Source organism: Lagenorhynchus albirostris, chromosome 4 (assembly GCF_949774975.1).
Source record: "Lagenorhynchus albirostris chromosome 4, mLagAlb1.1, whole genome shotgun sequence".
Lineage (NCBI taxonomy): Eukaryota > Metazoa > Chordata > Mammalia > Artiodactyla > Delphinidae > Lagenorhynchus > Lagenorhynchus albirostris.
Window position 1 is genome coordinate 110,548,093 of NC_083098.1, and position 27,098 is coordinate 110,575,190.

Sequence of the window (27,098 nt, forward strand, 5' to 3'; positions counted from 1 at the left end):
GTGGCAGAGGAGGTGGGCTTCCAGGGATGTCTGGTTTTGTTCCCTCCTGCACCTCCCCGGGAGAGATGATATGGGCAGGGTCACACCGGTAAAGTGACACAGGGTGAGCAGAGTTAGGTGCTTTGCCTGTGGGTATGTGCTCTAAACGCCCCAGTGGAGTGACGCAGGTTTTGGGTATAAATGGCTCGGGGCCTCAGTCCCAGCTCTGTACGTGCTTCCTGACTGAGGCAAGTGCCTGTACCCTCGAAGCCTCACCGTTCCCATCTGCAAGATGGGCATGGAGACATGGACATGAGAGCATTTTAACCATGGATTTGATCTGTGCATAGGGCCCGCAGGCCCAGAGCGGCCCACGATGCTTGTTTCCTGACCCGGGGTCTGAGGCTGGAGCACAGAGGAAGGGCGCCTGGCAGGGGATGGCCCTCAGGCCGGTGTCATGGCAGCCATGGTTCTGAACCTGCCCTCCCAGTTTGTCTTGTGAAAACACTTGAAAGGCAGCCAGCACCAGAGGTGGAGGTGGAAGTGACCGCGCTGAGCCGCAGCGCGGAGGATGCACGGTGCTTTACGGCCAGCTCTTTCCTCTGGAGGCGGCTGGGCTGGGGTTGGCCGAGGTCTGGGGGCGTGTCTCGAATGTTACTGGCTGGCTGAGGAGTCCTGTTAACTTTGATGACAATGCAGTAAAGCCCAAAGAGCAGGCAGGGTGTGGCCGGGAAGGCGGTGATGGTCCTCAGTGGGTCCCCAGGGGTGGTCCCTGGGGACAAGACTTGGGCCGTGGGCAGCATGTCCAGACACAGGTAGGTCTCGGCTCAGTTGCAGAGGGGCTCTCCAGGTTACCTGTTTGTAGTAAAATGGGGTTGGATTCATCCCGGGGCCACCGAGTGGGGCCTGGCTGGCTTCTGCGCCCTGCAGGGCGGGCAGCCTGGAGTCCCTCCCGACACCCCGCATCTCCCAGAGGCTGACTCCGGGGCTGCTGCTCATAGGGAGGTGGTGGTACTATGTTGGAGGCCATGGTTCAAGGTCGATGTGTTTTTAGTGGGATAAAGTACCCTGGGACACCGGTGAGTCAGGCTGAGTCAAGTACTTGGGCTTCCTGCTCGGCGCCCAGGGGAGGAGGGAGGGGAGGTTTCCTTGGCAGCGAGAGGCCATCCCAGCTCGTACCCGTGAAGTAGCCCTGCTCCCCACGCCCGCCACACGTGTTCTGTTTGGCTTCACGTGGCCATAATCTGGGCTGTGGGTGGGCGGGGCTCCTTTCCCTGTCCCCACCCCCCCAGAAGGATTCATTTCTTCCTTGCAGATGTGGGTTAAACCCTGCACGGAGCGGTTCGGTGGTGGGTGACTGGAGCCAGGATTCGAGTCCAGAGTTGTCCCGAATCTGTGCCCCTCACCACCCTGCCAGGCTTTCCCGTGTGCTCACTTGGGGACTTACCCAAAGGTTCTTCCTTTTTCCGTTTTCCTTTCTTTCATAGATTTTTTTTTTTTTTTTTTTTTTTTTTTTGCGGTATGCGGGCCTCTCACTGTTGTGGCCTCTCCCGTTGCGGAGCACAGGCTCCGGATGCTCAGGCTTAGCGGCCATGGCTCACGGGCCCAGCCGCTCCGCGGCATGTGGGATCTTCCCGGACCGGGGCACGAACCCGCGTCCCCTGCATCGGCAGGCGGACTCTCAAACCACTGCACCACCGGGGAAGCCCTTCCTTTCTAACTTGAGAGCGCTGCCCTCACCCTGTGGCCCTGGCAGGCACCTGTCTCCAGGGTGGGCACACAGCTTGTCTCCAGGTCTTCCTGCGTAAGGACCTAGTGAGAGATCAGAAGGGGCTGTGGACCAAGAATGGGGGACATGGGGTGGCAGCCCAGTGCTGCAGGTGGTGGCTCTGCGGCCCTCCAGCTGGCCGTGCCTCTGGGCCCCCGGGAAACGGGGTGAAGATGACCCTCCTCCAGTGGCCCCGCAGAGCTGTGGGGACGACAGGAGAGATGCTGGTGGACGTCTCAGTGTCCGTCAGGAATTGTTGGGTTTCTTTCTGCTGGAAAGGACTAACAGGCTCATTTGGCCTCAAGCAGGAAGGACAGGAGGACACTCGGGTCCCCACACCCACCTGAAAAGCCTTGTAAGACGCTGACAACTTGAGATCAGCCTGTGACTTTTCCGTGTAACCGCCCTAGGCCCTCAGGGCCGCAGAGTAAAGCTGTAGCATGCAGGGCTGCCCTTCCGTCCCGTTCCAGCTCCTGCCACCTTCCTCTTGACCTTGTTCAGGACCGTGGGGTAAGGGGTGATTATGTTAGGAGCACAGAGGGGTCGAGTTCAAATTGCTGCCTCAAAAAGGAATAAGTGGTGTTCCGAATTTCAGTACAGGCCAGAACAACTCCAAGGAGGCTCAGCCCCGCATGGAAGGAAAGCAGTGTTGCAGACACGTGGGGCGGCCGTGTGGAGCAAGTCAGGCCACCTGTCCTCCCTGCTGGCCTGAGTGCAGGGGTCCAGTTGCTTTTCCTTCTTGTTCATGAGTTCGTTAGCTTAAACCAGCTTCTCATGGTGGCAGAGTGAGAGTGAAGACGAAGCTGATTCATGGCCCAACTTTAGCCAGACTGCCCTGGTTCCCGCCTGGTCCTCTGTCCTTGTTTACCTGAACCTGAAACGGGCTGAGAGGCTGTAGGAACACCAGGTGGAAGACGCTTTCCCCTGGAATTAGCCCCAGTCCACCTGGGGCAGTGACTCCAGGGTCACAGGGGACCGGCTGTGGGACAGAGGCCATGGACAGCACGGTGTCCACCTCTGGTGTCCTGTGCGTAGGGGTTTAGGTTCCCCTTTGAGGCCCTAAGGGTGGCCTGAAAAGAAGTGGGCAGGTGGACCTTGCCTCTCCCGTGGAGCCTTCTTCCTGCTGAGTGCATTCCTGTGATAGACACGTCTGGATGTGTAGTAACAGGCCCCACTAAGCGTCTCTAGCTCACCCGTGTGTCTGTGCACCTGGCCCGCTGTGGCCTTGGGCGAGTTTCTGTGCCTCTCCAGCCTCTGCGTCTTCCTCTGTCAGGTGAGCAGGTTGGCTGCCCAGGTGACCGCAGACACTCCTAGAGGGAGGGGGCACCTCTGAGGGCTGTGTCCACAGTATGTGGGATAGCGTGTGTCTGATGAAATGATTGCTCAGAGCAACAAGTGTCAGGACTCTTATTTGCCCTGGGCCTGCTTGTCAGTCTGTGACCGTGTGATCTGGACTGGAAACTACCTGCCGCATCTGCCCAAGCCTCTGAGAACAGGTCACCCAACCGCACCTGGCGGAGAAGGGGACGCCTGGCCTTCCCTCCTCCGCGCGGGTGGGCTGCACAACCTGTCACCTGTGTGTCTCACACGTTACCTGATGGGGAGTTACACTTCCTTCTAGGAATCTCTGTCTCTGCTGTTATTACAAGTATCACCTTCCTAGACAAGTAAAATTTGAGCTCTAAAATGCAAGGTTTTCTGGTTGTTTTTTTCCTGTTCCCTGTGTCCTTACAACAGGGCAGAAAACGGAAGTTTGAGTTGAAGTGTGTATCAGGTGCCTGCCTTGCACTGGCCCCCCCCCCCCACACACACACACACGCTGTGTGTGCGTCTGTGGTTGTTGTGCCGGGAGGTCAGCAGGGTCGGTCTCCTTCCCGGTGAACTCCTGAGCCGATGGCAGGGAGTGACCCGGCAAAGCTCCGTGGGTGGTCAGTGGCCCAAAGAGGATTAGAAGGAGCCTTTCATGCCTTCATCAGGTCCTCTTTCTCCAGGGGAAAGTGGTAACTGGGCAGGCAGATCTGTGTTGGGTGACGGGAAAGGCAGGGCGAGGGATGCGGTGCTGCCCTTCCAGGCACTTTAAGGGAGGACCTCGCAGAGAGAACAGGGAGCCCGGTTTAGGAGGGTGCGGTGGCCTGAAGGAGGGCGAGGCAGCGTTCCAGGTCGGGGTGGACGCCCACTTTTGGAGTGCGGACCATGGAGGCACATGCTGCTCTCGGTAAGGCAGCGGGGTGCTGGGCACGGGCATCTGAACTGCTTGTCCCTCCACAAGCCTGTGACGAGGGAGCACGGCAGGTGGGCACAGGGCATTTCAGCGTGAGGGCAGGAGTCCTGCTGCAGGGCACAGCTGAGGCTGGTGGAGCCGGGAGGGCTCCCAGGGACACCTGAGCTGACGGGCTGGTCACGCCGTGGCGCCCGGTGGTGCTGCGTCCCTGTCAGTGACGTGGGCTTGGGTGCATTACCTAATGATTGCTAATTGCTCCCATCTCGGGTTTCTCAGTGCTGAGGGGGAGGGGTAATGACAGGGTGAGGGAGGTAATGATGAGGGGACAGGTGATAACAGGGTTGGGGGTGATTACGGTGGGGAGGTTCCAGCCAGAGCTCCGCTTGGTTGTGACTGAGGCCGGGCGGGACAGCCCCACCCCCGGAGGTGGCCGCCTGGAGTGGTGCTGCCCCTCCAGGACGGTTAGCAGGGACGGGGGCCAGGAGCCCAGCTCACTCCTCTGAACCGCCCCCCCATGATATTTCCCCGAGCCCGTTCCTTCCTGGTCCTCCGGCCTCCCCTCCCTGTGGACCGGGCTATTTTTAGCCCTCATTTTTTTGGTTAATGGGCTGTTCACTGTTCCTCCCTTTAAATGGGCTATTTCAGGAGCAGACATCAGTCTCCTGCTCATTTGGCCTCTTGGCTCAAGTTGCAAGAAAACCTGACAGGGAGAACTTTCTAAAGCCACAGCGCCTGGTCCCCAGGGTGGGCGTCTTCCCTGTCCAGTCTGAACCCCGGGAGCCCGTGTTGTTCTGGGCCTGGGGAAGGGCACCCTGCCCCTGGCGGGGAGACAGACGACAGACACGTCCACATGCGTGACGTCCCCTGTAGCACCAGGGGCACAGAGGGGGGCAGGTGGTCAGGGGAGCGGGGGCAGTGGCGTAAGCAGGGTGGCTCTGGCCTGGTGTCTGTGCTGGCCCCGCTGTGGCACCCTGACCCCTGAGCTGGGTGGGTGGGGGGGCCGGTCCTGTTCTCTCAGGGAACCACTGTGCCTGGAGTTTGACGAGTTGGAACTGCAGTGTAGCCGAGGGTCCCTCTGGTTCACGGCGTGTTCCTCACGCCGCCCACCGCAGCCCCCCTTCAGCCCCATGGTCTGCTCCACCCAGGGGAGCTCTCGGCACCCTGGTCCTCGGGGGGTCTGGCCGGGGCTCCGTCCGTCCCAGGGAGCCGGCCCCAGCCTCCTCCCCCGGAGCAGCAGGGCCGGGTCAGCCAGTAGATGTCAGGACAAGAGGACCAGACGTTTGGGCAGTTGTGTGGGAGGTTTTGTCACTTAAGAGCTTTGCCTTCGACCTCCTCCAGGAGGAGCTGTGTCTGCCTGTCCATCCTCCCCGTCCCACAGAGTGGTCCTGGGGGGATTGGGAGAGGCCTGGGGGCTTTGTCTCAGCAGCCCTCCCACCGCGGGCTCTGAACCACCCGAGGGACAGAGGGCCCCGGGCCCTGGCTGTGCAGCTGGCTCCCCGCCCGGCTTGCCTGCCTCCTGGCCAGGGCCCGGGGCCGGCTTGCTCGCGTAGAGAGCTCTGGACGAGAAACCGTAGACTGGGCTCTCAGAACCCAGCCTCTCCAGGCTCCTGTCTCCTGTAGAAGGAAGAGTGCCCGAGGCTCCCCAGGGCCGCCCGAGGCTCCCCGGGGCTCCTCGAGGTGGTAGGATGATGGGTGAGTGACAGTCATGGGGGAAGAACAGTCAGAGGGCCTGAGAGATCCCAGTTTGGAAAGATCATTGCTTTTGTTGCGTTGTGCGCCTCCTGGGAAATGGCCGTCCTCCAGCTCAGAACACAAACCCTAGAGCAGGAAAGCTCGGCCGTGGAAGCAGGATAGATGTACCCGAGAAACCAAGAAGGCGAAACAGGCCTTGGCTGTGGGGGGATAACCCAGGCTCTGCCTCCATCTTCACGTGGTCTCCCTGTGCCTGCACCGAGTCCGAATCTCCCTCTTCCCACAGGGACACCAGTGGTGTTGGATCAGGGCTCACGCTAAGGCCCTCATCTCACCTTGAGTACACCTTTAAAGACTCTGTTTCCAGTAAGGTTACATTGACGGGTCCTGGGATGTCAACCTACCTTTTCAGGACACAAGTCAACCCATAACGTTACACAGTCAAACACATGCGGTTCCTACCACCCCAGCAGCTCCTGTTTTAAAATTGTTGGTGGTTTACCTTGATGGGTGCAGGTGATGCACTTTGAGTTGAATTGCTTTTCCTGCAGGTTGGGCGTCCATGGCTGCAGGGGCAGTTCACCCCACGCACCTTCAGGAGAGTTGATGGCTAACGCTTCCTGCGTGCTTGCAGGTGGGGTGGGAGAGCAGCCAGGCTCTGCATGGGTGGCTGGTGGGGTTTTCAGAGGATCATTCTCTGATGCAGACCCTTCTTGATTGAGGAAAGAATGAGTTCATTTACTTATTCAGGTAACAGAATCGCCCCTGGAGATCACATCTCCTCAGTCACTCAGACTCTTGTTCCCACAAAGGTCATCACCACTGTTTAATTTCTTGAAAACCTCAGTTTGTTCAGCAAATGCCCGCTGAGCACCTGCCGTGTGCCGGGCCTGGGCCAGGCCCTGGGGACTCGGGGATGAGGCCTCACGGTCCCGGCCTCATAAGCCTAAGGGTTCCGGCCTTGAGCCCCCTTCCGGGGCTGGAGGGCGGGTGGGGGGCGTTACTGTCTACGGAGCTCAGGGAGCACGTCACAGCGGAGGGAGGCCTTCCAGGCAGAGATGCACCCGGCCACGGCGGGCGGGCTGGGACTCACGCTGAGCTCTAAAATCTTCCGTGGACTGGCATCCACACGCGTGGTGGTTGTGGACCGCGTGGTGCATAGAGAGCTTTCCTGAACTGCCTGTCACCGGATAACTGTCCCACTTCCTGCAGGACCACAGCCGCTTCGTCAACTGTGTGCGGTTCTCTCCTGATGGGAACAGATTTGCCACAGCCGGGGCCGACGGTCAGGTAAGGGCTGCGGGTCCTGGAGGGAGGGGGTCGTCTCTTGGTCCTCTGCGATGGTTCAGAACAGGCAGACTTAGTAAAGCTGGTGTCGATGTACAGTTCCCTCCTTCCCCCTCCTGGGATGCAGCTCAGTTAAGGGGCTCTGTCCTCAAAGCATGGTAGACCCGTCTCTCCATCTGTCTCCTTTTAAAGGAGCTCGAAACTCATCTGTCTCTAGATTCTTTGTTGTAAGAGCCACAGTCTTGATGCCTCCCTCTTGATGGTGGAGCAGGAACGAGGAGCTCATCTAGCGTGCCAGCATGCTGGGCCTCCACACGCGCACGCCTGATCTGCATCTGTTTGTGTTTCCTGAAAGATCTACATCTATGACGGGAAGACGGGGGAGAAATTGTGTGCCCTGGGAGGAAGCAAGGCTCACGACGGCGGCATTTATGCTGTAAGTATGGGTCCGTGTTCACAACGTGGTCTGTGATCGTGGTCGGGCCGTGTCTGCGTTTATTGTCATCTGTACACACGTGTTAAAGTTGGAAGCTTGAGATGGGGGGTTAGAAGTAGGGGCAGTGGCAGAGACCTTCAGGGTCACGTGGGACACGGTGGCGTGGCCTGGAGAGGCCCGTGGCCAGGATGCTCATCCTGTCCTTGCCCTGGTGTGTCCCACCACCTTCTGGGCCATCCTCCCTGCTCAGAAATGGGGGCTGTGGACAAGCTGCTGTCTGAGTCTCTTCCGCCTCTGGAATGCTTGACCCATGACCACGTTTGTTTGAGTAGGTCAGCTGGAGTCCCGATAGCACCCACTTGCTTTCTGCTTCCGGAGACAAAACGTCTAAGATTTGGGACGTCAATGTGAACTCTGTTGTCAACACGTTTACCATGGGCTCCAACGTTCTGGACCAGCAGCTGGGCTGCTTGTGGCAGAAGGACCACCTCCTCAGCATCTCCCTGTCCGGCTACATCAATTACCTGGACAAAAACAACCCCAGCAAACCTCTGCGGGTCATCAAGGTATGGCCGGGCTCTGGAGCTGCTGTGTGTGCAGGGGCTGGCTGGAGGGGAGGTGGGCGCCCGGCCAGACGCAGGGCAACTGAGGTGAGGTGAGGCCCAGTGGAATGGCAGGATGCTGGTTGCTTTGGGGATGTGAGTTTAGCAGAGGCGGGAGGCCAGATGCCACGTTCCCCTTTGAGCTACCGTGAAGCTGGATGCTCGGGGCCTGGGGTTCAGGGCAGCAGCGCGTGCCCCTGCTGTCAGGGGGGATCAGCCTCCCCCAGTTAGGAGGCCACTGGCTGTGTCCGCTCGTGAGGCAGGACCAGGAAGATGCTGAAGCCCAAGACAGGGCACGTCATGGGGCATCACCGCAGACGTGGGTGGCCAGCAGGCCTTGGAGCTGGGCCTTGACAGTGTGCGGGGTTTGAACGTGGGAACGGGTGTGGGCAGGCACTTGTCCTCTGTGGTTAGAGCAGGGCAGGCATGAGGGGGTGTTGGGGAGTGGGAGGAAATGGACAAGTCGGAGCCCAAGGTGCCGAGGCGTGAGGTTTGGGCAGCAGGGAGTGATTGGAGGGCCTGCCTCCCGTCCTCGTCTCCCAGAAAGGCTCACTCAAGGTTGGCTGATCACCAGGGTCTGCCCTGAGTGTCCCCTCCAGTGGGGACTGTTCCTTGCCGCTCCGTCAGCCCTGGAATTTTTGGCCTCTCGGGAAATTGCAGCCAGACTAGAAGCTCCTGTGTCCTGGGGCCCTGCTTGGGCACTGCCCTTTGCAGACCTGCTTCTGCTGGAGGGTGGGCTGCGGTGGGAACTCGGGGTCGGCCTCGCCTGCTCTGTCACCCTGGACGAGCTGTGCCCTCAAGGGAGGGGTTTCCATAGCCCAGCTCCACGCTGCACCCCGTCCTGGCAGCTGAAGCTCCTGGGGCCAAGCCCCAGTGCTTCCTCACAGCCTGCTCGCTCAGCTGCCTCAGGGCTCTGCAGACAGGCTCTGGGAGACGGCTGGGCCCTGCGGGCTTGGGGTTGGCCAGCCTGGGACTGTTCCCCTCAGGCCCAGTGAGGGCCAGCTGCCCGGCCCTGCACTGCTTTGTACATCCCATCCCACAGTCTCTGAGGTCGCGGCCCTTGTGGACTCGGTGTGCAGATGACCTTGCCCAGAGGAAGGGGCCGAGCCGGGCTGTCTGCCCCCTTAACCCTGTGTGACTAGCTCGTGAGGCCCAGGTGGGCTCGGTGCCTGCTACATCCCATTCAGGTGGGGCGTTGCTGACGGGAAGGGCTGATCCAGAGCGACAGCTGCTTCGGCCCTCAGTGCTGGCCCTGCACCCTCTGCTTCCACAAAGGTTTATCTGACTTGGCCCTGAGGATGGGGCCATTGGGGCCACTTGCTCCACAGGCTTCCAGCCCAGTGTGATGAGTGTAAAGTGAAGGTGTATACATCCTGGCACAGAGCCCAGGGGAGCTGGGAGGGGTCCCCGGCGCAGTCACTTCTCTGGGCCTCCATGCGATGGGGAGAAATTGCTGGAGAGAGTCAGGCGTTACTGTCCACCTGCTTCCTCTGCCCAGAAGAGCAGCTCCCCGTGAGCCGCCCTGATGCTGGGCTCGGGTGGCTGTCCCAGGCATCGCCCCATGTCTGCTGGCGCCCTGGGAGTGATGGAGGCCTGGGCCTGACTGCTCTCGCTGATGTCACTGTCGCCGACAGCATAGGCGCTACTAGCCAGGCTCCTGTCCCCCACCCCCAGGTCAGCTCAGGAACCTCATGGGCGTTTACAGTTGTCAGAGAAAACATCCCAGCCCTCCTGCCGCACATGTGTGAGTCCCGAGCAGTGTTTGGTGCTAACGTCGGGCTGTGAGTGAGCCCAGGAACAAGCTGGAGTTAGAAGAACATAGTTAGAATAGCGGTTCTCAGCCCCGGCGCACGTTGAGATCACCTGGGAGCTTCCGCAAAGGGCTTGATGCCTCTGTACGGGCCCAGTGGGGTGCGGTCAGAGGCCAAGACCGTAGGGATGGCTCTTAGGTACCGGTACTTTTAAGATGCACCCAGGTGACCCTGCGGCTCAAGCTTGAAGGGGCATCAATCACCTGAGCCAGGCTGCTTGTTAGAACACGGTAGGTGGGCGACACCCCGGCGCTCAGAGGGTTCATCTGTGGGACACGGGAGAGCTCCATTCCTCACAAGTTCCCGGCGAGGCTGCTGCCCTAGGCGGGGGGCGTGCACAAGTCGCCAGGCATCTTGTTGAGCGCAGGTTCTCAGTCTCCAGGCTGCATGGGGCGACACTCCCGGTGAGGCCAGCACTGGTCTGAGAACCACGCTTTTACGTAGCGGGGCCAGTGGGTTGCTGCCCTGTGGAAAGGACTCGGGGTCTGTTCACTGGTTCTCTCGTCTCTGAGAACGGTGTGTGCCTTTCTCTGAAGATACACACCACACTGTGGCAACAGTCAGCAAAGCTCAGAGGGACCCGCCTGCCTCTGGTGAGGGGAAAGAACTATGGTTAGACCAAACCTCCGGGTTGTTTCCATCCGAGGAGCAGTTACGGGGGAGGTTAAGTGCCTTTCTTGAAGCAGAGAACTGGTTCTAAATGAGTGATCTGGGCCCACCATGTTGCCGGTCGGGGAAATTGTGGGGCCCCAGCCCTGGGACAGCCTCCGGGGGAAGGGGAGAGCTGGGAAAGAAGAAACCTCACGAGCCAGGGGCTGGAGCCGGAGCCGCGAGCTGTGCTCCTGGGTAGAGGACGAACCGTTAGCAGCACCCGGGACCTCCTGGGCCTCCAAGTGGCCTGGGGGTCCCCCTGCCTGCTTCTGCAAGGGTTGGTCCCTCCCAAGACTACTCCCCACTACTGCTGCTTCCCCTCCGGTAGGGGCTCACCCTCTGTGGCCGTTTCCTCCTTGTGTGGGGAGGGAGGGTAGCTGGGTCCGTCTGCACAGACCGGGCGCGCTGTTGGGGCTTCCACTAGACCCCCATCCTCCACCCAGGTCGGGTTGAGTGCCTCGGTGGGGAGGCCCGAATGTCGAGGGTTTGAAGGGTTTGTCAGGTGGTCGCTCAGCTTGGGGCTGTTTCGGGCCCACCGGGGCTGTGGCATTGAGGGCTCTGCCTCCTCTCCCAGGGGTGGAGAGCATTTGACAAGCACAGGCAGGATGGCATGTCCTGAGTCACCCCCCCGCCTGTCTCCTCCGCAGGGCCACAGCAAATCCATCCAGTGCCTGACGGTGCATAAAAACGGCGGCAAGTCTTACATCTACTCTGGGAGCCACGACGGACACATTAATATCCTTTGACTCACAGCGCTGGCTCTGGGGCCCCTGGCAGGAGAGTCGGGAGTTTCCTGTTCCCACGGTGCCGGAGGCGAGGCCAGCCGGCTGGCAGCCACAGGGCTCCTCTGACCGGTCTTGGCTGCCGGGAGGTGCCGTGTCCGTACTCGGGGCCTCCAGCTCCAGGCCGCGGCCTTGACCTGGTGGGTCACGTAGTGCGGCCTTGAATGGTTGCTGGACCTCCCTGAACTTGAGCTGCTTCTCCCCGTCTGTGACCTGGTGTCGGCCTCTTCCCTCTCACGAGCAGCAGCAGAGTCGACGTGTGTTAGAATCCCAAAGGACTTAGAGCCTTTTGGGAGAGTCCCTTTATTTTAAAAATGGGGAAAGTGTAGCTCAGATGCCTCAAGTGCCTTCCCCAACGTTGCACCGCTTGGCGACGGCTGAGCTGGGCGGGAACCGAACCCCCGCTCCCCGCTGAGGGGCTTTGCAGTCCCTCTGAGATGTTCCCGGCAGCCCTTCCAACCTCCTCCTCCCAGGATGGCGAGCGTGGGAGGGGTCGTGTGAGGGGCCCGCCTCAGTGCGTCTGTCGTGGCTGCGAGAGAGGCCTGCCCTCGTGCAGCCTGGCTCCTGGTCCGTGGCTGCCCTGCCTCCTGGAGGGGCTGTTCCAGACCCCCTGCTTCTCCCACCTCCGCAGACCTGCCTGGTCTGTAGGGTTTCCTCCCTGGGAAGGTCTCCCTCAGCCCCGAGGGAGGAGGGCAGAGAAGTCACCCTCCACCCCATCGTACGTAAGGAGATGGTACAGCGGAGGGTCTTGCCCAGCGTTCTCCCTCCTGGAGCCGCTCCTTCCTCCCCACTCATACGTTAACCTCCTACGGTATCGATGGCTGGCGGCCCCTTCACAAGACCATGTCAGGAGTGGAATATACATGCAGCTTCCTAAGGGAACAGTCTTCGGTGCAAATGACACTCATTTGTTGATGTAAAAAGAGAACCTTGTAACTTAAAACACCTCACACCTGAGCCCCTCGAGCTGAGAGTCCACACGCTGGCCCTGCCCAGGTGGGTCAGCCCCAGGCCCATTTACCCGGTGGCACCTAGGTGGCCATCGGCTGAGCCACGGGGCACAGCCAGCCTCCTGCTGAGGACCGTGGGCTGGACAGCAGGCTAGAAAGAGCCGGGGGAGGGGGGCTGTGTTTTAGCCCAGTTACGCAGGGTCCCAGGGAAAGGTATCTTCCTTCTGAGCCCGCTCTCAGAGGGAGGCGCTGTGCTGTTGCATTGTTACAGGGCAGCGCAGTCCCGTGAACTGCCCGGTTCCTGTTCTGAAGACGGGCGGACTGTGTCTAACTGGGTGTGTGGGGTTGTAAATGGCCTACTGGCCCTCTCCCCAGAACGTCTGCTGCCTGAAATTTGGAGTTGGACATGCACAAGGAGTCCCCCAGGCCCGGGACAAGGGCCTGGCTGCAGCCTCCCTGGAGGGCTCGTGCCACGCCCTGGACGTCAGGCTCTTCCTTAACCGCTGCTCCACATTACTGGGATTCAGAGACGGGGGAGAACGACTCCTTCGCCGGGAAGGGCCACACGAACCAGGTGTCCAGGATGACCGTGGACGAGTGCGGGCAGCTGGTGAGCTGCAGCATGGACGATACGGTGCGGTACACCAACCTCACGCTGCGGGACTACAGGTGAGAGCTGCCTGGGGCCAGTCCGTGCCCCTCCCTGAGCACGTCCCTGGTGAAGCCCTCTGAGGGGCCGGGCCGCTGCCCTGAGCCTCGGCTCATGAGAGGACCCGGGGCAGAGCCACGGCCTGGTCACCCGGTCGCAGGGGCCCATTCACTGAGCCTTGGGGATGCCACACTTGCCAGTTACGTGGAATTTTTCAAGAAGTTCTTTGCATGTGCAACTTTTTTAGTTTGTGTTTTCATAGTTTTAACCAAAAGTAAAGGTAACACAATGTTCACCAATTAGAAGTACCAGGTTTTTTAAATTTTAATTGCCCTGCAGAGGAGACTGGTTATGACTGCGGGCGGGTGGGGTCAGAGCTCAGTTTTGTCTGTACCCGGGGAGTTCCGGGGTCTCTAACTGGTGGACGTGGGCAGAAGCCAGGACAGGGCAGCTGTGGGGGCGGCACTTGGCACAGATGCGTAGGAACAGGGAGTGATCCCTTCACTTCCTCTCGCCACCCCCTTCCCCTCGTCCCAGCCCCCATCATGACTCCGCATCTCTCTCCCAGAGACTGAGTCTTCCCTTACCCCCTCCTGTGTTTTAGCAAAGGCTCATGCAGTAGAGATCAAGGTGGAATTTCCTTGAGTCACCCGAGTGCTGTGGTCCTGCAGTGAGTGTGTATTTACACCCACCCTGTGCCCCTGGAGACTGAAATAACGACTTCCTCCTCTCCACAGCGGACAGGGAGTCGTGAAACTGGACATCCAGCCGAAGTGCGTGGCTGTCGGCCCCGGGGGCTACACTGTGGTCGTGTGCATCGGTCAGGTATGGCTCCCGCCCGGGTTCAGTTCAGGCTGACGCTGCGCAGTGTCTGGTCCCCACATCCCCTCTCGGGCGCATTCAACCCCGTTTCTACTGAGCCCAGTTTGCGTGTGCTGAGGGCTTCCCACGTGTTCACTGAATCCTCTGGAGTCCTATCAGTCAGGCATGGCGTCATCCCCACCTTACAGGTGAGGAAACCAAGGCACATAGAGTAAGTTGCCCAAAGTCTGCGTCTAGCAAAGGGCCGAGCTGGGATTTGAACCCGGGCAGCCTGGTGAGAGCCTGCGCTCAAGGGTCACGCACCCTGCACATCCCTCGCCCATGAGGCCCACGAGAGGCACGGCCCAGGCAGCTGTGTCCATTCACATTCGAATCCCAGCCCTGTAGCATTGGGGTGGTGTGGCTTCGGGCATTTTCCTCACCCTCTCTGAGCTTTAGTTTTCTCATCCCTCGCAGCTCACGGGGAGGATTATGAGGAAGTGTGTGTCGGGCTCCTTGTACCATCTCCATGAGCGAGGAGGCTGATAGTGACCGTGACTCCCTGAGGCCACGTGATGGGCGGGTGGCGTAGAGGGCCGCTCCTCGGCACAGTGGGGTCTGGCGTTCAGCCCCGCAGCCTGGGTTCTATTCAAGGCGGTAAGGTCTCTACACGCCGTCTCCTGGAATTTCTGGAACGAAGCACCCTTGACTGAGACCCAAGCCTGACCCACTTTATCCAGGATCCTGCTCTGCAGCAGACGCCATCTGTCAGCGGGCTGGGCATCCCAGCGTGCAGATCAGAGGAGGCAGGTGTGACGGAGCCCCCGCCCACTGGCACAAGTGGCAGACCCACCGCCGAAAGCTGTCATTCAGATCCGCCACCCCTCCTCCATTCTGGGAGCTTCAGTGCTTTGGGGAGAGTGGATTCCTGTGTGTCCTAGATAACACGAACCTCCTGTCAAGCAGTTATTGCAGACAGCCTGGGCAGTCAGCAGGGGCGCAAGAGGAATCAAGGGCCGTGAGCGCCTTAGCAAGTGGGGGAAAGACTGGACGAGGACCTTCTAGAAGGACGGGCGGGAAGGCTGCCGCTCCATGGAGGGGGCTCCCCCAGCCTCGTGTCTGAGCACCTGGCCTGTAGGTGAGAGGTGAGACCTTGGGCTCTGCGGCCTTGCCCGGCCTCCCGCACTGGCCTCAGATTCCCGTCTGGAGCTGCGGTCGGGACAGGCTGTGGCCTCTGAGGCTCACGCTGGGCTCACGTGGGGAAGTTCAGGGAAGAGCCGCCTGGGGCTCTGCGCGGGAGGGGCTGGCGAGTGCAGGGTCCAACCCCCAGGTTCCAAGGAGTCCAGGGCCCACGGGGTCAGGTGTGACCATTGTCCTGTGATGTACTGTCTCTGCCCTGGTTCCCTAGGGCGTCCTGACCCGAACTCCCCATGGCTGGGCATAGGGTCCGCACAATGTCCTGGAGGGGCCCGCGATTTTAGGTCAGGGGACAGCCACGTTCAAGTGTTGCCTCTGAGGCAGGTTTGGGCCAGTGCCCTCAGGCTTCCCCTGTCAGGTGTAGGTGGGTAAGTGCGCTTCCGGAGTCGGGCAGGTGATGCAGGTGAATGTTTCTCAAGGTGCGTTTTCTGTAGCAAATTTTAGGGAGGGTGCTGCCGCCCATCCGCCTGGTGCTTCTTTGCCTCCCCTACCTGACAGCACAGCCCGCAACGCACCCCGAGGGCGGGGAGGGGCCTGCTTGCCCTTGGGACAGCTGGTGGTTTGAGCAGGGATGTGATGGGGTGAAGCCAGAGCTGTCACAGAGAGAGGCTACCCTGTTGGGGACGGTCCAGTGAATTAGAACCAGGAGGGTGTAGCGAGGAGCGAGAGGGGGTGAGGACGTGGAAGGTCACCATGCCAGGCGGCCTTGGGCTGTGCGCCAGAGGGCAAAGGCGCACTGTGGCTGCCAGGGCGGGGCTTTGGGACCCCATGGCCCTGAGAGCTGCGGGGCTTGCATCTCATTTGCTCCTATGCACCGGGAGGTGACCCTGCCATGCCAGGGACAGACACACCGCGCTTCGTTAGGCGCGTGGCTCCCACACGGTGGGCTGTAGCTGCTGTTTTTGTTTGCCTTTGCTAGGCCCAGTGTTTATTCTGAGCCCTGCATTCCGTCTCCGTGATGTCTAGGCACTGCTGGGTTCTTACCCCTAGGAGGCCAAGGCTCAGTTCAGTTCATGAACCGGTGTGTGTGACCCATCCCATCCCCTCCACCCCGCCAACCCCCAGCAGGAGGGGGCTGAGCCGGGCCATCAGGGTGCTTCAGTGGGGCCTGCACACCCGGGCGCTCAGCCCTGTCCGTGGACCGTGTGCTGCCCTGCCAAGTAGGAGGGAGCCAAGGCAGGTGCTGGCTGGGACAGGGCAAGGGGGTAGTGCGCTGGGTGCCTCCAGGCCACTTCACCGTGAGCCGTCTGTCCTGTCCTCCCTTCCCTTCCGGGGCTGAGGGCTAGCGGAGAGCCTCGCGGCGCTGTTGCTTACCTGCTGTAGTCAGCACCTGGGTTCCCTCCCAGCAGGTGGGGTGCCAGCCCTGTGTCCCTGGGCTGTGGGGACTCACGCACTGACATCATCAGTTTTTTCACACACCACGGGTCAAGGTTGCAAAGGGTGTTTTTTGGACCCGAGAAGCCAGAACTTGGAAGTCTAGCCTGTCCTGTTCATTTCCCGTGTCAGCTTATAGCTTCACCACTTCCGAGGGCTGCGTCCTCTTGAACCCGTGAGAACTCGGCTCTGCAAAGATCATTTATTACATTCGACGTAGAGTTGGAGGAACCAAAGTTCAGGCGTCCGATGGCTTTTGACGAAGCCCGTGCGGGTGGCGATAACAGCACCATTCATATTGACAGATGAGGGAGAAACACCACAGGGCCGGGGCCAGTCCCACTTAGTGTGGCTGGAGCCCCAGCCTGGCCCCCAAAAGGTTGAAGATGGAGCCCAGCCCGGGCCTGGGCCGTCGGTCCTGGGGCCTCTCTCTAACGGCTGCCTGTGTGTTTCCCAGATCGTCCTGCTGAAGGATCAGAGGAAGTGCTTCAGCATCGACAGCCCCGGCTATGAGCCCGAGGTGGTGGCTGTGCACCCGGGTGGCGAGACGGTGGCCATCGGGGGTGCGGTAAGGCCCTGTCCCCACACCCTCCGCCCTGGGGTATGTGGCCGGGCTGGGGGCGCTGTGAGCTGTGTGAGTGCCGGCTGCCTCAGGGCAGGAGGGATGGCGGCGGGAACCAGCTGGGGTGCCTCCTGCCGCCCAAGTGAGAGCCTCCCTGGGCTGCCCTGCGAGGCCACCCTCCCCCCAGGCTGCCAGCCCCAGGTGACACGGCAGCCTCCCGGGAGACCAAGGGTCCTGGGCAGTGAGGCGGGCTCTGCTGGGGTACGGGTACAGGGCAGGGATGCCTTGGCCTGGGGAGCTCGTGGATGGAGCACGTGTAAAAGGAGTTGCGTCCCGAGCCGGGCTCGCTGGGCTCAGGGAGGCGGCAGGAGATTCTTCACACCCGTGAAGTGGAGTGCCAGCCTGAGGGTTTCAGTTCCCCTTGAGTCTGACTTCCTGTTGCCCGCATCCTGGCCGCTCCTCTGTCCCCTGCTCTTTCCCCTCATTTCCTAGCCCCCGAGGAGAGGTGCCTGGACCCTACGAGGATGGGGCGTTTGCTAGGAGCCAGGCTCGACAGAGCAGGGAGAGGAGCCTGGTGCCTGAGGGCACCTGCCGGGTGTGGGGTACAGGGCACGGGCAGATGGCTCCGGCCGAGGACAGTCAGGGCAGATGAGGGGCCCTTGTTGGAGAGGTAACTCGTGTACAGGTGTTTCTCAGAGCTTGGCCTGTGGACGCCTGCGCTGGAACTTACTGGAGTTTTTGTGGAAAAAGCAGACTCGTGAGCCCCCAAACACGCAGAATCACAATTGGGGGGTTCTGCGTTTTAATGAAATTTTAATGTAATAATTAAACTTATCTTAATGTAACTCTGCCCACTGTGCCTGTGCAACCACGAGAGCTGCCGCAGGGCTGTAGGAGTTGCCCTGTGGTGCCAGGGGGACAAAGGAGCAGCTCTCCTGGCACAGGAGCCAGCACGTGGGCAGGTGGCCGAGCCAGGGCAGTGGTTAGGAAGAAAGGCGCTGCCTCTTATTGATACCCTGGTGCCTCCCTCCAAAAAGAAGGACGTCGGGGGAGCGTGTGTTTGTGTGTGTGTGTGTGTGTGCGTGCGTGCGTGCGTGTCAGGAGTGACCCACTGCCCCTCTGTCCTCCCACAGGATGGGAACGTCCGCCTATACTCCATCCTGGGCAGCACGCTGAAGGAGGAGGGCAAGCTCCTGGAGGCCAAGGGCCCTGTGACGGACCTGGCCTATTCCCATGACGGCGCCTTCCTCGCTGTGTGCGACGCCAGCAAAGTGGTCACGGTCTTCAGCACTGCTGACGGCTACTCGGTGAGTGGGCAGGTCCCCTCCCTGTCTCCACACTGGGCAGCGCAGACGGCTGGAGGGGGCCCTGGCATCTCTCCCCTGTCGTCACCAACCGGGCGGGTGCCCAGGACACGCAGCTTCGTTGCTCCTAGAGCGTGAATGACGTGGGAAAAGGAGACTTACCCTGCAGTCCAGCAGTTTGTGGGCCCGGGACAGAACAGCTGTCAAAAGGTTAGGGGCCTGGGCGGCAGCAAGGCTGCTGTGGAATCGGGCTGGTTGGCTTACCTGGGCGGCAGCAAGGCTGCTGTGGAATCGGGCTGGTTGGCTCACCTGACGGCAGCAAGGCTGCTGTGGAATCGGGCTGGTTGGCTCACCTGGCGGCAGCAAAGCTGCTGTGGAATCGGGCTGGTTGGCTCACCTGACGGCAGCAGGGCTGCTGTGGAATCGGGCTGGTTGGCTCACCTGACGGCAGCAAGGCTGCTGTGGAATCGGGCTGGTTGGCTCACCTGGGCGGCAGCATGGCTGCTGTGGAATCGGGCTGGTTGGCTCACCTGGCGGCCTGGTTCAGTGACTTCTGGAGCCTTATTTTTCTCTTCTGTCAAAAGGCTTAGGCTAGATTATTATTTTTTCCCTTGAATCTCACTGCTGCTTCAAGCCCTATAAAGTGTGAGTGCTGGTCGTCCGGATGTGGCCTTGCACTCAGGGGCGGGGGGGTTCCCTAGCGGTGGATGGGTGAGAGAGAGGACCCGGTTGCCAAGGCCCTGGAAGCTCATCCCACTCTGAGCAGGACAGCCAAGGACACTGTCGTGTGAGGTGTGAGAGTGCCCATGTGTTACCAGCCAACCCTGTTGGGCAGTGTTAGTCGCATTTCACAAACAAGACCACTCTGGAGGGATTCGGTCACCCGCTGGGTGTGACTGGACCACAGGGCGTGGGGCAGATGGAGCGTCCTCCAGTCCTTCCCATGGAGTCAGCCTGGCCCCCTCCCCCCAACCTCCAACACTTAGAACAGTTTTGAAATCTACAGCGGAGTCAAGAGAATTTATCACCTAGATTCTACCATTACCATTTTACTATGTCACGTTATCCATCTAGTAACCTAATATTTTAGTGCATTTAAAGTAAATTACAGGCATCTGTATAATATATCAGCCTACATATTATTAACTAGAGTTTAGTAGTTTTATCTTTGGCTGTAAAATTTACATATAATGAAGGATGAGTGGGAACATAAGTATACACCAGCGCTGTGCATATGCCTGCACCTGCACGTACGCCCACACCTCCATTAACATAAAGAACACGTCACGTCCCAGGAGGTTCCTTCCACCTCAGTATCACATTTATCAGATTCTGCGTTTATCACACTTGAAGCAATTTCATTTGCCCCCTCCCTAGGCTGAGAGCTCTGTGCAGGCGAATGGGCACATCTGGCCCATGTGATAGATGCTACAAGGGCAGCCCTGGAGTCCTGGGTCCTGGGGGGCACGGTGGCTACTGTTTGATCTTGGGCTGCCCCTTTCTGTGCCTTCAAGCAGTGGGCACCCTGGGGTTGTTACAAGGAGTCAGTGAGTTGGTGAGAGTTTCAGAAGCCAGGCACAGAGAAAGCATTTCATGAGCACTGGCCCTCGTGAAGGTTAGGTGACCTGCTGCCCACTCACTCTGGCCTGAACCCTGACCCGCCACCTGTTTTTAATCTGCACCCAGGAGAACAACGTTTTCTATGGACACCACGCGAAGATTGTCTGCCTGGCCTGGTCTCCAGACAACGAGCACTTCGCCTCGGGCGGCATGGACATGATGGTGTACGTGTGGACCCTGAGTGACCCCGAGACCAGGGTCAAGATCCAAGGTGATTCACGCGCCCTCCTCGGCTCCCCAGGCAGCTCCGGAGAGGTGTCCCCAGGGCTCGAGGGTCCCTTCTGTGCTTCAGGGAGGTGGCCTCACGGAAGCCTGGCGCTCCAGCAAACATCAGCGCTGCTGGTCTGGGCAGAGGACGCCCGTGTGCCCAGCGTGAAAGCAGGTGGTCTCGGTTTCTGGGACACACACTGAGTAAAAGGGTTTTCCTGGCATCTCCTTTGTCTTAGTCTGTTCGGGCCTCCGTCACAAAATACCCCAGACTAGGCAGCCCCTAAAGCACAGAAGTCTACTGCTCACGGTTGCGGAGGCTGAAGTCGAGGATTCGGTGTCAGCTTGGCCGGGAAAGGGTCCTCTTCCAGGTCACAGACTTCTCGTCAAGTGTCCTCACGTGGTGGAAGGGGCCTCTTGTATAAGAGCGCTCATCCCACTTGTGACCTAGGTAGGCTCCTCCCAAAGGCCCCACCTCCTACACCGTCACCTTGGACATTAGATTTCTAATTTAGGAATTCTGGGGGGACACAAACATTCAGACTGTAATACCTGCTTTCTCCCACCCACCCCACCCCCCTTCAGTATAAACTCATAACTGGGTTCTCACTCTAGGACAGTAGTGTCCAATAGAAGTATAACGAGAACCACACGTGGACTTGACATCTTCCTAGCAGCCACATTTAAAACAGAAACAGGTGAAATTACTAATAGTAAGTTTTATTTAACCCAACATATTTCCACATGTGGCAGTAGCTCACTTCAGGGGCACTGTAGTCACATCTGGCTCATGGCCCTGGTGGGGACCCTACCCATCCAGGGTGGATCTCAGATCTGTTCCCGTGTCACCATCTCACATGGGCTCTGGTCCCTTTCCATCCATTCTTTACCTGGCAGGCAGCCTTTTGTCTTGAACGTAAGTGGGATCCTTTCCTATTCAAAAATTGTTCTGTTTCAACCCCACAGAGCTTTTTACCATTCCCAGCAGGGGGAGGGAGGGGACCAGCAAGCTGACCCCAAGTGGGTGGGAAGGCGGTTGGTCCAGGATGGAGGAGGGGACAGAGCAGACTCAGATGGGCCATCCTGGTCTCCACAGAAAGCAGCAGTTTTGTAGTAAGACTCAGACTCGAGCAAGTTCAAGAGGCAGCAAGAGCTCGCAGGGTAGCGGGTGGAAAGTCCGGTCCTTGTCTGGGCCGTGGGGTCACAGGTCCCTGGACGTGCATTGGCCTGAGGTCGAACTGTTGTGTGCACAGGTACCCCAGCCTTGTGTTTCTCAACGTTTTATTCCTCATCTCCCCATTTTAACACCACAGATATACTGTGCACTGTTTGTGTATTGTCTGTACATTGTTGCTTTATGCATAGAAAGACTTGTTCACCCCCTGTGGGGAGGGGCAGTTTTGCCTCCAAGGGGCGTTTGTGGTTGTCAGGACTGTGCTGGCGCTGGGAGCTGCAGCCAGGATCGCTGCTGGTCAGGGAGTGTCAGTGGTGGGGGGCTGAGAACACCTGCTTCCCCTCCCATTACCCAGACGCTCCCCACTGAGAAGAGGAAAGGGGTCTGGTTGACCAGGATCCTGCTGGGTTTCTCGGTGGCCCTGTGGGTGATCTCGGCCCGGGTTTCCCATCTTCTGGTCTGAGGTACCTGTGGGAGCAGAGCTCCTGGGTTTGGCTCAGAACGCATGTTCTTTCTCCCCAGATGCGCACCGGCTCCACCACGTGAGCAGCCTGGCCTGGCTGGACGAGCACACGCTGGTCACGACCTCCCACGACGCCTCTGTCAAAGAGTGGACAATCGCCTACTGAGGAGCCCTCCTCGGGACCAACGGAATCAGGGACTTGGGTTGAACGCAGCTCCACAGTCACTTCTGTGTCCCGCCCTTGCCCGGCCCCCACCCTGCCCCTGGGGGAGGGGCCTCACCTCGTGCCCGCCCTCGGCCCCGCCCCCTGGGAGGACCCTGCCTCCTCCCCGCCTGCCCGCCTGCCCCGCTCGCAGGGTGATGCTGTCTGTACAAGTCCTGAAAGCTTTAGACGGTGACAGTTTGCACATGGAAAATAAAGTGAGCACTTCAACCACGTGTGGCGCGTGACTCAAACCCACCGCCTGCCCGCGCAGAACATTCCAGAGGCAGAGCCTCCAAAGCACACAGACCCGCCTGTGGCTCCGGGGGGGTTGCATCCCCTCCCACTGCCCACCTGCGGGTCCTTCCTGGCCGGCAGGGCGGATGCTGTAGAGCAAGTGGTGCTCGTTCAGGGCCAATGGGCGCACATGGAACCCGTGTTTCACTGTCAGTTTCTGTGCTTGATTTTGAGAATGGAATCGTGGGGATTTTTTTTTTTTTAATGTATCTTAACTGATGTCTCTCAGTGTTTACGGCGCTGCCTCTAGGCTTTTAGATCCCTAGTTAGCAGGACGGGGAGGCATCCTGGTCACCGGTTCACTCTCGTGCTTTGATGTTTTCCTGTCTTTCTATCCCCCTCTGTTCCCAAGAGCAAAGATTAATTTAAAGGCAAAGATGGAGTCACTGTAAACTAACCTGTCCTCATTTACACCTTCCTTTTCTTTTCCAGTGCAGAAATTAAAATAAGTATAAAGCACGGTGATTTGGAGTTTCTTTGCGAATGTCGGAATCACTGGTAAAATGCTGGCACTTGTGAAAACACTTTGAGCGCTTTAAGAGTTTAGATGGAGAAATAATTAAATACCTTTTCTCTTCATTGTGGGTCGCTGACTTTGTGTGACAGGGACACGTGGGGGCAGGGGACTGGGAAGCTGCTTGGAAGCCCATGGCTTGGGTATCTCACCAGCCTGCAGCCTCAGGGGATGGTTCGGGAAGGCATGGGACCTAGGGATCCCCTCCCATCCTGACTCCCCAATCACTGTGTGACCTGGGCCATCACACTTCTCTGCGCCTAGATTTGTGAACTGAAAGCACTGGACCAGGTGAGATTGATCCATCCTGCCTGATTCTCAAGTCCTGTGGCAGTTAGGGACTTTTCTGGTACTGCCTTCGAAAATAAGGAACAGTATGCATTCCGATGTTGAAAAAAACTAAATTCCCAAGCATTCAAATTAATAATGTTAAGACTGGGCTTCCCTGGTGGCGCAGTGGTTGAGAGTCCGCCTGCCGATGCAGGGAAAACGGGTTCATGCCCCAGTCTGGGAAGATCCCACATGCCACGGAGCGGCTGGGCCCATGAGCCATTGCCGCTGAGCCTGTGTGTCCGGAGCCTGTGCTCCGCAACGGGAGAGGCCACAATAGTGAGAGGCCTGCGTACCACCAAAAAAAAAAAAAAAAAGTAAGACTATCTTATTCTTGGCTAGAAAGATAACATCATAAAGATGTCTATAAATTTGCAGTCCCGATAAAAATTTTCCCCCTTCTGTTCTCTTATTGCCTCTACAGTTCATATATAAAAAGAAGCTAAAAATGGAAAAGAAGTTGGGGCCACCACAGGACACAAAGTACAGGACTCTGCTTTGTGTCCTGTGTGTGTTTGGACTGGGGCCAGGTACCTTTCACATCAGTGGGTAAATAGCTATTCAGTAAACTGGAGAAAACTGGTTAACAATCTGAAAAAGTAGGATTACTTGTTTTGTCCTTACACCAGATGCAAGACTAAAAGTAGATCCAAGTTTTGAAATTTAAATCATGGAGTTTAAGAGTGCTGGAAGAAAACATGCAACCTTGTATAGTCACACAAACCTGAGTGTTTCTAAAAATGACAAAAATGGTCAAGGAGAACATATTGGTATATTTGACTTTTTTTTTTTAATTAATTTATTTTTGGCTGCATTGGGTCTTCATTGCTGCGTGCAGGCTTTCTCTAGTTGCAGCAAGCGGGGCTACTCTTCATTGCTGTGCACAGGCTTCTCATTGCAGTGGCTTCTCTTGTTGCGGAGCACGGGCTCTAGAGCGCAGGCTCAGTAGTTGTGGCGCATGGGCTTAGTTGCTCCGCGGCGTGTGGGATCTTCCCGGACCAGGGATCGAACCCGTGTCCCCTGCGTTGGCAGGTGGATTCTTAACCACTGTACCACCAGGGAAGTCCCTGACTTTAAATCTACATTGAAGGAAGAAAAAAAAAAAACACCATAAAATGTTAAAATATGGCAAATGATACCAATACCTTCAACACGTGCCAGACAAGAAGATACGTAAGTATGTTTGATGCTTGGTGTAATTTTTAAAATGGGAATTACATATTTACCATGGGAAAATTTTCCAAATATATGACCAGAAACTCAGGATAATGCATATAGACTGACCACAGTTATGAAAAAGACACTAGGATCAGAATTTAACAGTGTTGGGGGCTTCCCTGGTGGCACAGTGGTTGGGAGTCCGCCTGCCGATGCAGGGGACACAGGTTCGTTCCCCGGTCCAGGAAGATCCCACGTGCGCGGAGCGGCTGGGCCCGTGAGCCATGGCCGCTGAGCCTGCGCGTCTGGAGCCTGTGCTCCGCACCGGAGAGGCCACAGCAGTGAGAGGCCCGCATACCGCAAAAAAAAAAACAAAAAAAAACAGTGTTGGGTGTCAAAGGCCCATGGGAGGGGTGAGGAGGGTGCTCACCAGCCAGCCCTAGGGCTGCCTCCCTCCCTCAGTCCCTTCACTCATAGACTAGAGTTTTTTACAGAAGAGCTTGAGTACACCCAACACGCCATTCATTTCAAGGAGGGAGGCATTTATACTCAAAAACCTTAACAAGAAAACAATGTGGAAACAAAGAAGCCACTTCCCTCTATCTTTGGAGAGAGAACGTAGCCTTTGTGAGCTAACAGTTTGCCGGTGATCTGTGCTCACAGCCCAAGCCCCAGCTCACATTCCTTGTTTGGGGAGTGGGGGGCAGGAAAGCTGCACCCACCGGGGTGACCCAGCTGGGACCTGCCCTCCACACAAGGCAGGGGTGATAGCTTTGTGCACCAGTGTCATTTCCTCACTGGTGCAGGCCAGCTCTGGTAGTCTGGGAGAGTTACCAGGATCCCAGGACCTTGCCAGGCTGCCTGGAACCGTGCTTGATCTGAAATCGATCAGCAATGCCTGGCAAGGACCCACACTTGGAGGGGGCGGCACACATCTATCCTGCTCAGTTTGCCAGCTCAGGGCTGAGCACAGACTTGTACTTGCCCTAGCGAGGCAATGTGGGGAGAAAGCTGAACTAAGTCAGCGATCTAGGATTCTGTCCCAGCTCTGCCACTTTATGGTGTGACCTCGGGGCAAGTCACCATCCTCTCCAAGCCTTCCTCTTTGTTGGTGAGATGAAGTTCAACTAGAAGAATGTTGACTCCTATGGGCCTCTTGGGGAGCACTGCCTTTCTTAAACAACCATGTAGATAACATGCATCTGAACAGTTTGGTCAATTTTTGAGCAGTGCGTCTGTGTGCATCCCTGTGCTGAATATGAGGATGTGCTAGAATGGAGTTCCCTGCTACAAAAGATTGTTTCCATGTTTACTGCTGGCCACTGGTCACTGCATTAACGTCGTTGTACTGATCACCAAACCAGCCAACAGTTGGGTATGAAAATACTTCTCCAAGTGATTCCTGTACTGGAAAAAGCATGTCTTGGGTCCTGCTGTATATGATTGTGCCCAGTGTGTGTGTGAGACCCTAAGCCTGTTACAGCTTCACGTCACCTACCTGGACCTCTGAGGCCTGGGTACCCCCCCGCCTTGTGATATAAACCAGTGCAGTGACCTATGGTCTCTTGACAGTCTTGAAAATTATTAGAGACGCCAAAGAGCTTTTGATTAAGTGGATTATATGTGTCGATATATACTGGACTAGAAATTGAACACCAAGGAAAAAAAATAGTTAAGAATGTATGTATCTAAAATTAACAATTATAAACCCATTCCATGTTAGCACAACTTTAAGAAAAATAATTATGTTTTCCAAAACCTAAAAATAAAAACAGTAGAAGAATGACATTGTTTTTTATTTTGGAAAATGTCTTTAAGTTCTGGCTTCTCCAATCTACAAAATACATCTTTTAGTTGAAGTCTATGAAGAAAACGTGGCCTTGCACTGATACACAGTTGGAAAAGGGACAAGTATTTGAATAGCGTTTTCAGAAAATTGCAGATATTCCTCTTTGACACCATACCAAAACTCGACAAGTGGAAATTTCTTAAAGGTCATCTTCAGGGTGGAATCTGAAACCATTGTCAATGAACTTTTTGTACTTTGTTATGTTAAAATCCACCCTGAATGCATCTTTGATTCATGCATAATTTTGTAACATTCTTTAACTATTTGAAAAATACTGGTCCATGACTTATGCAGAGCTTTCCAGTGTTAACACATTTTGTACAATATCAAAAAATCACATTTGTTCAGCTCATCACCAACCTCATCAGAAACATCATTAACTATTGGGAAGGAAGCTGTCCGGCTCACGGAACTTAAGAATTCCAAATGAATAACCTAGGTCCTTGGGTATGTCTGTTCCCTGGGGTCCTCCCATAATCTCCTGTCTTGTTGTCTTGGTTGAGGTCGAGTGGCTTCTGCGTTTTGGTCTCACCTTCCAATAGGAAGAGGCACACAGGTGGTCTTTAGGGCCTGCACACCCATAATTTCTACTCCCATTTTAGGGGGACACAGTCATCTGACTACACCTACCTGCAGGGACCGGGATGGCTGGAGTAGGGGGTAGGGGCTGGGAAATGTAGCACCCCGTGCCCAGCCGCTCAGTGCCATCCCTGGATCTCCTCCCTGCTGGGCAGTTTCCTTCACTGTGTCCCACTACGTGATTTGGAGGAAGGAGTGCTGGACCAGAAGTAAGGATGCCCAAATTCCACACCTTTCTCTCACGTATCAGCTGGGCAACTTTCACCTCAAACAAATCACCTCCCTGGCTCTCAGTTTCTCCATTTGCTCATTCATTTCTTTATTCAAATAAAGTTGATGTTTTTTGAGCATTGTGTCTGGTACTGTGTTAGGGACTGGGGGAAGAAAAGGATTAAGAAGAAGAATATCAACTACTACTATTTATTGGGGATCATGAAAAGGGCAGGCAATGTGCTATGCACCAGATAAAATACAGAAGACCCAGTTACAACTGAATCTCAGATAAGCAACAAATCATTTTTTAATACAAGTATATCCCAAATATTGTGTGGACATACTTACACTAAAAAAGTATTCATTGTCGATCTGAAATTTAAATGTAACTGGACATCCTGTACTTTTTTGCTACGTATGTTGTTA

The 27,098-nt window shown here is 57.1% G+C and overlaps 1 protein-coding gene across 2 annotated transcripts in view; it reads left to right on the plus strand.

Annotated features, from left to right (window-relative positions):
• Nucleotides 1-22,488, plus strand: part of WDR1 (WD repeat domain 1) — a 39,836-nt gene extending 17,348 nt beyond the window's left edge. Inside the window, exons 6-15 of one of the 2 annotated variants that reach the window (XM_060148512.1) lie at nucleotides 6,873-6,950; nucleotides 7,303-7,383; nucleotides 7,716-7,949; nucleotides 11,095-11,187; nucleotides 12,697-12,848; nucleotides 13,566-13,653; nucleotides 16,658-16,801; nucleotides 17,896-18,069; nucleotides 19,753-19,897; nucleotides 21,590-22,488. In XM_060148512.1, the coding sequence (XP_060004495.1) occupies nucleotides 6,873-6,950; nucleotides 7,303-7,383; nucleotides 7,716-7,949; nucleotides 11,095-11,187; nucleotides 12,697-12,848; nucleotides 13,566-13,653; nucleotides 16,658-16,801; nucleotides 17,896-18,069; nucleotides 19,753-19,897; nucleotides 21,590-21,696 (1,296 nt within the window). In that variant the 3' untranslated portion in view covers nucleotides 21,697-22,488. The remainder of the gene's footprint in view (nucleotides 1-6,872; nucleotides 6,951-7,302; nucleotides 7,384-7,715; nucleotides 7,950-11,094; nucleotides 11,188-12,696; nucleotides 12,849-13,565; nucleotides 13,654-16,657; nucleotides 16,802-17,895; nucleotides 18,070-19,752; nucleotides 19,898-21,589) is intronic. The other variant, XM_060148513.1, reaches the window with a different exon arrangement.
• Nucleotides 22,489-27,098: the final 4,610 nt, after the last annotated feature.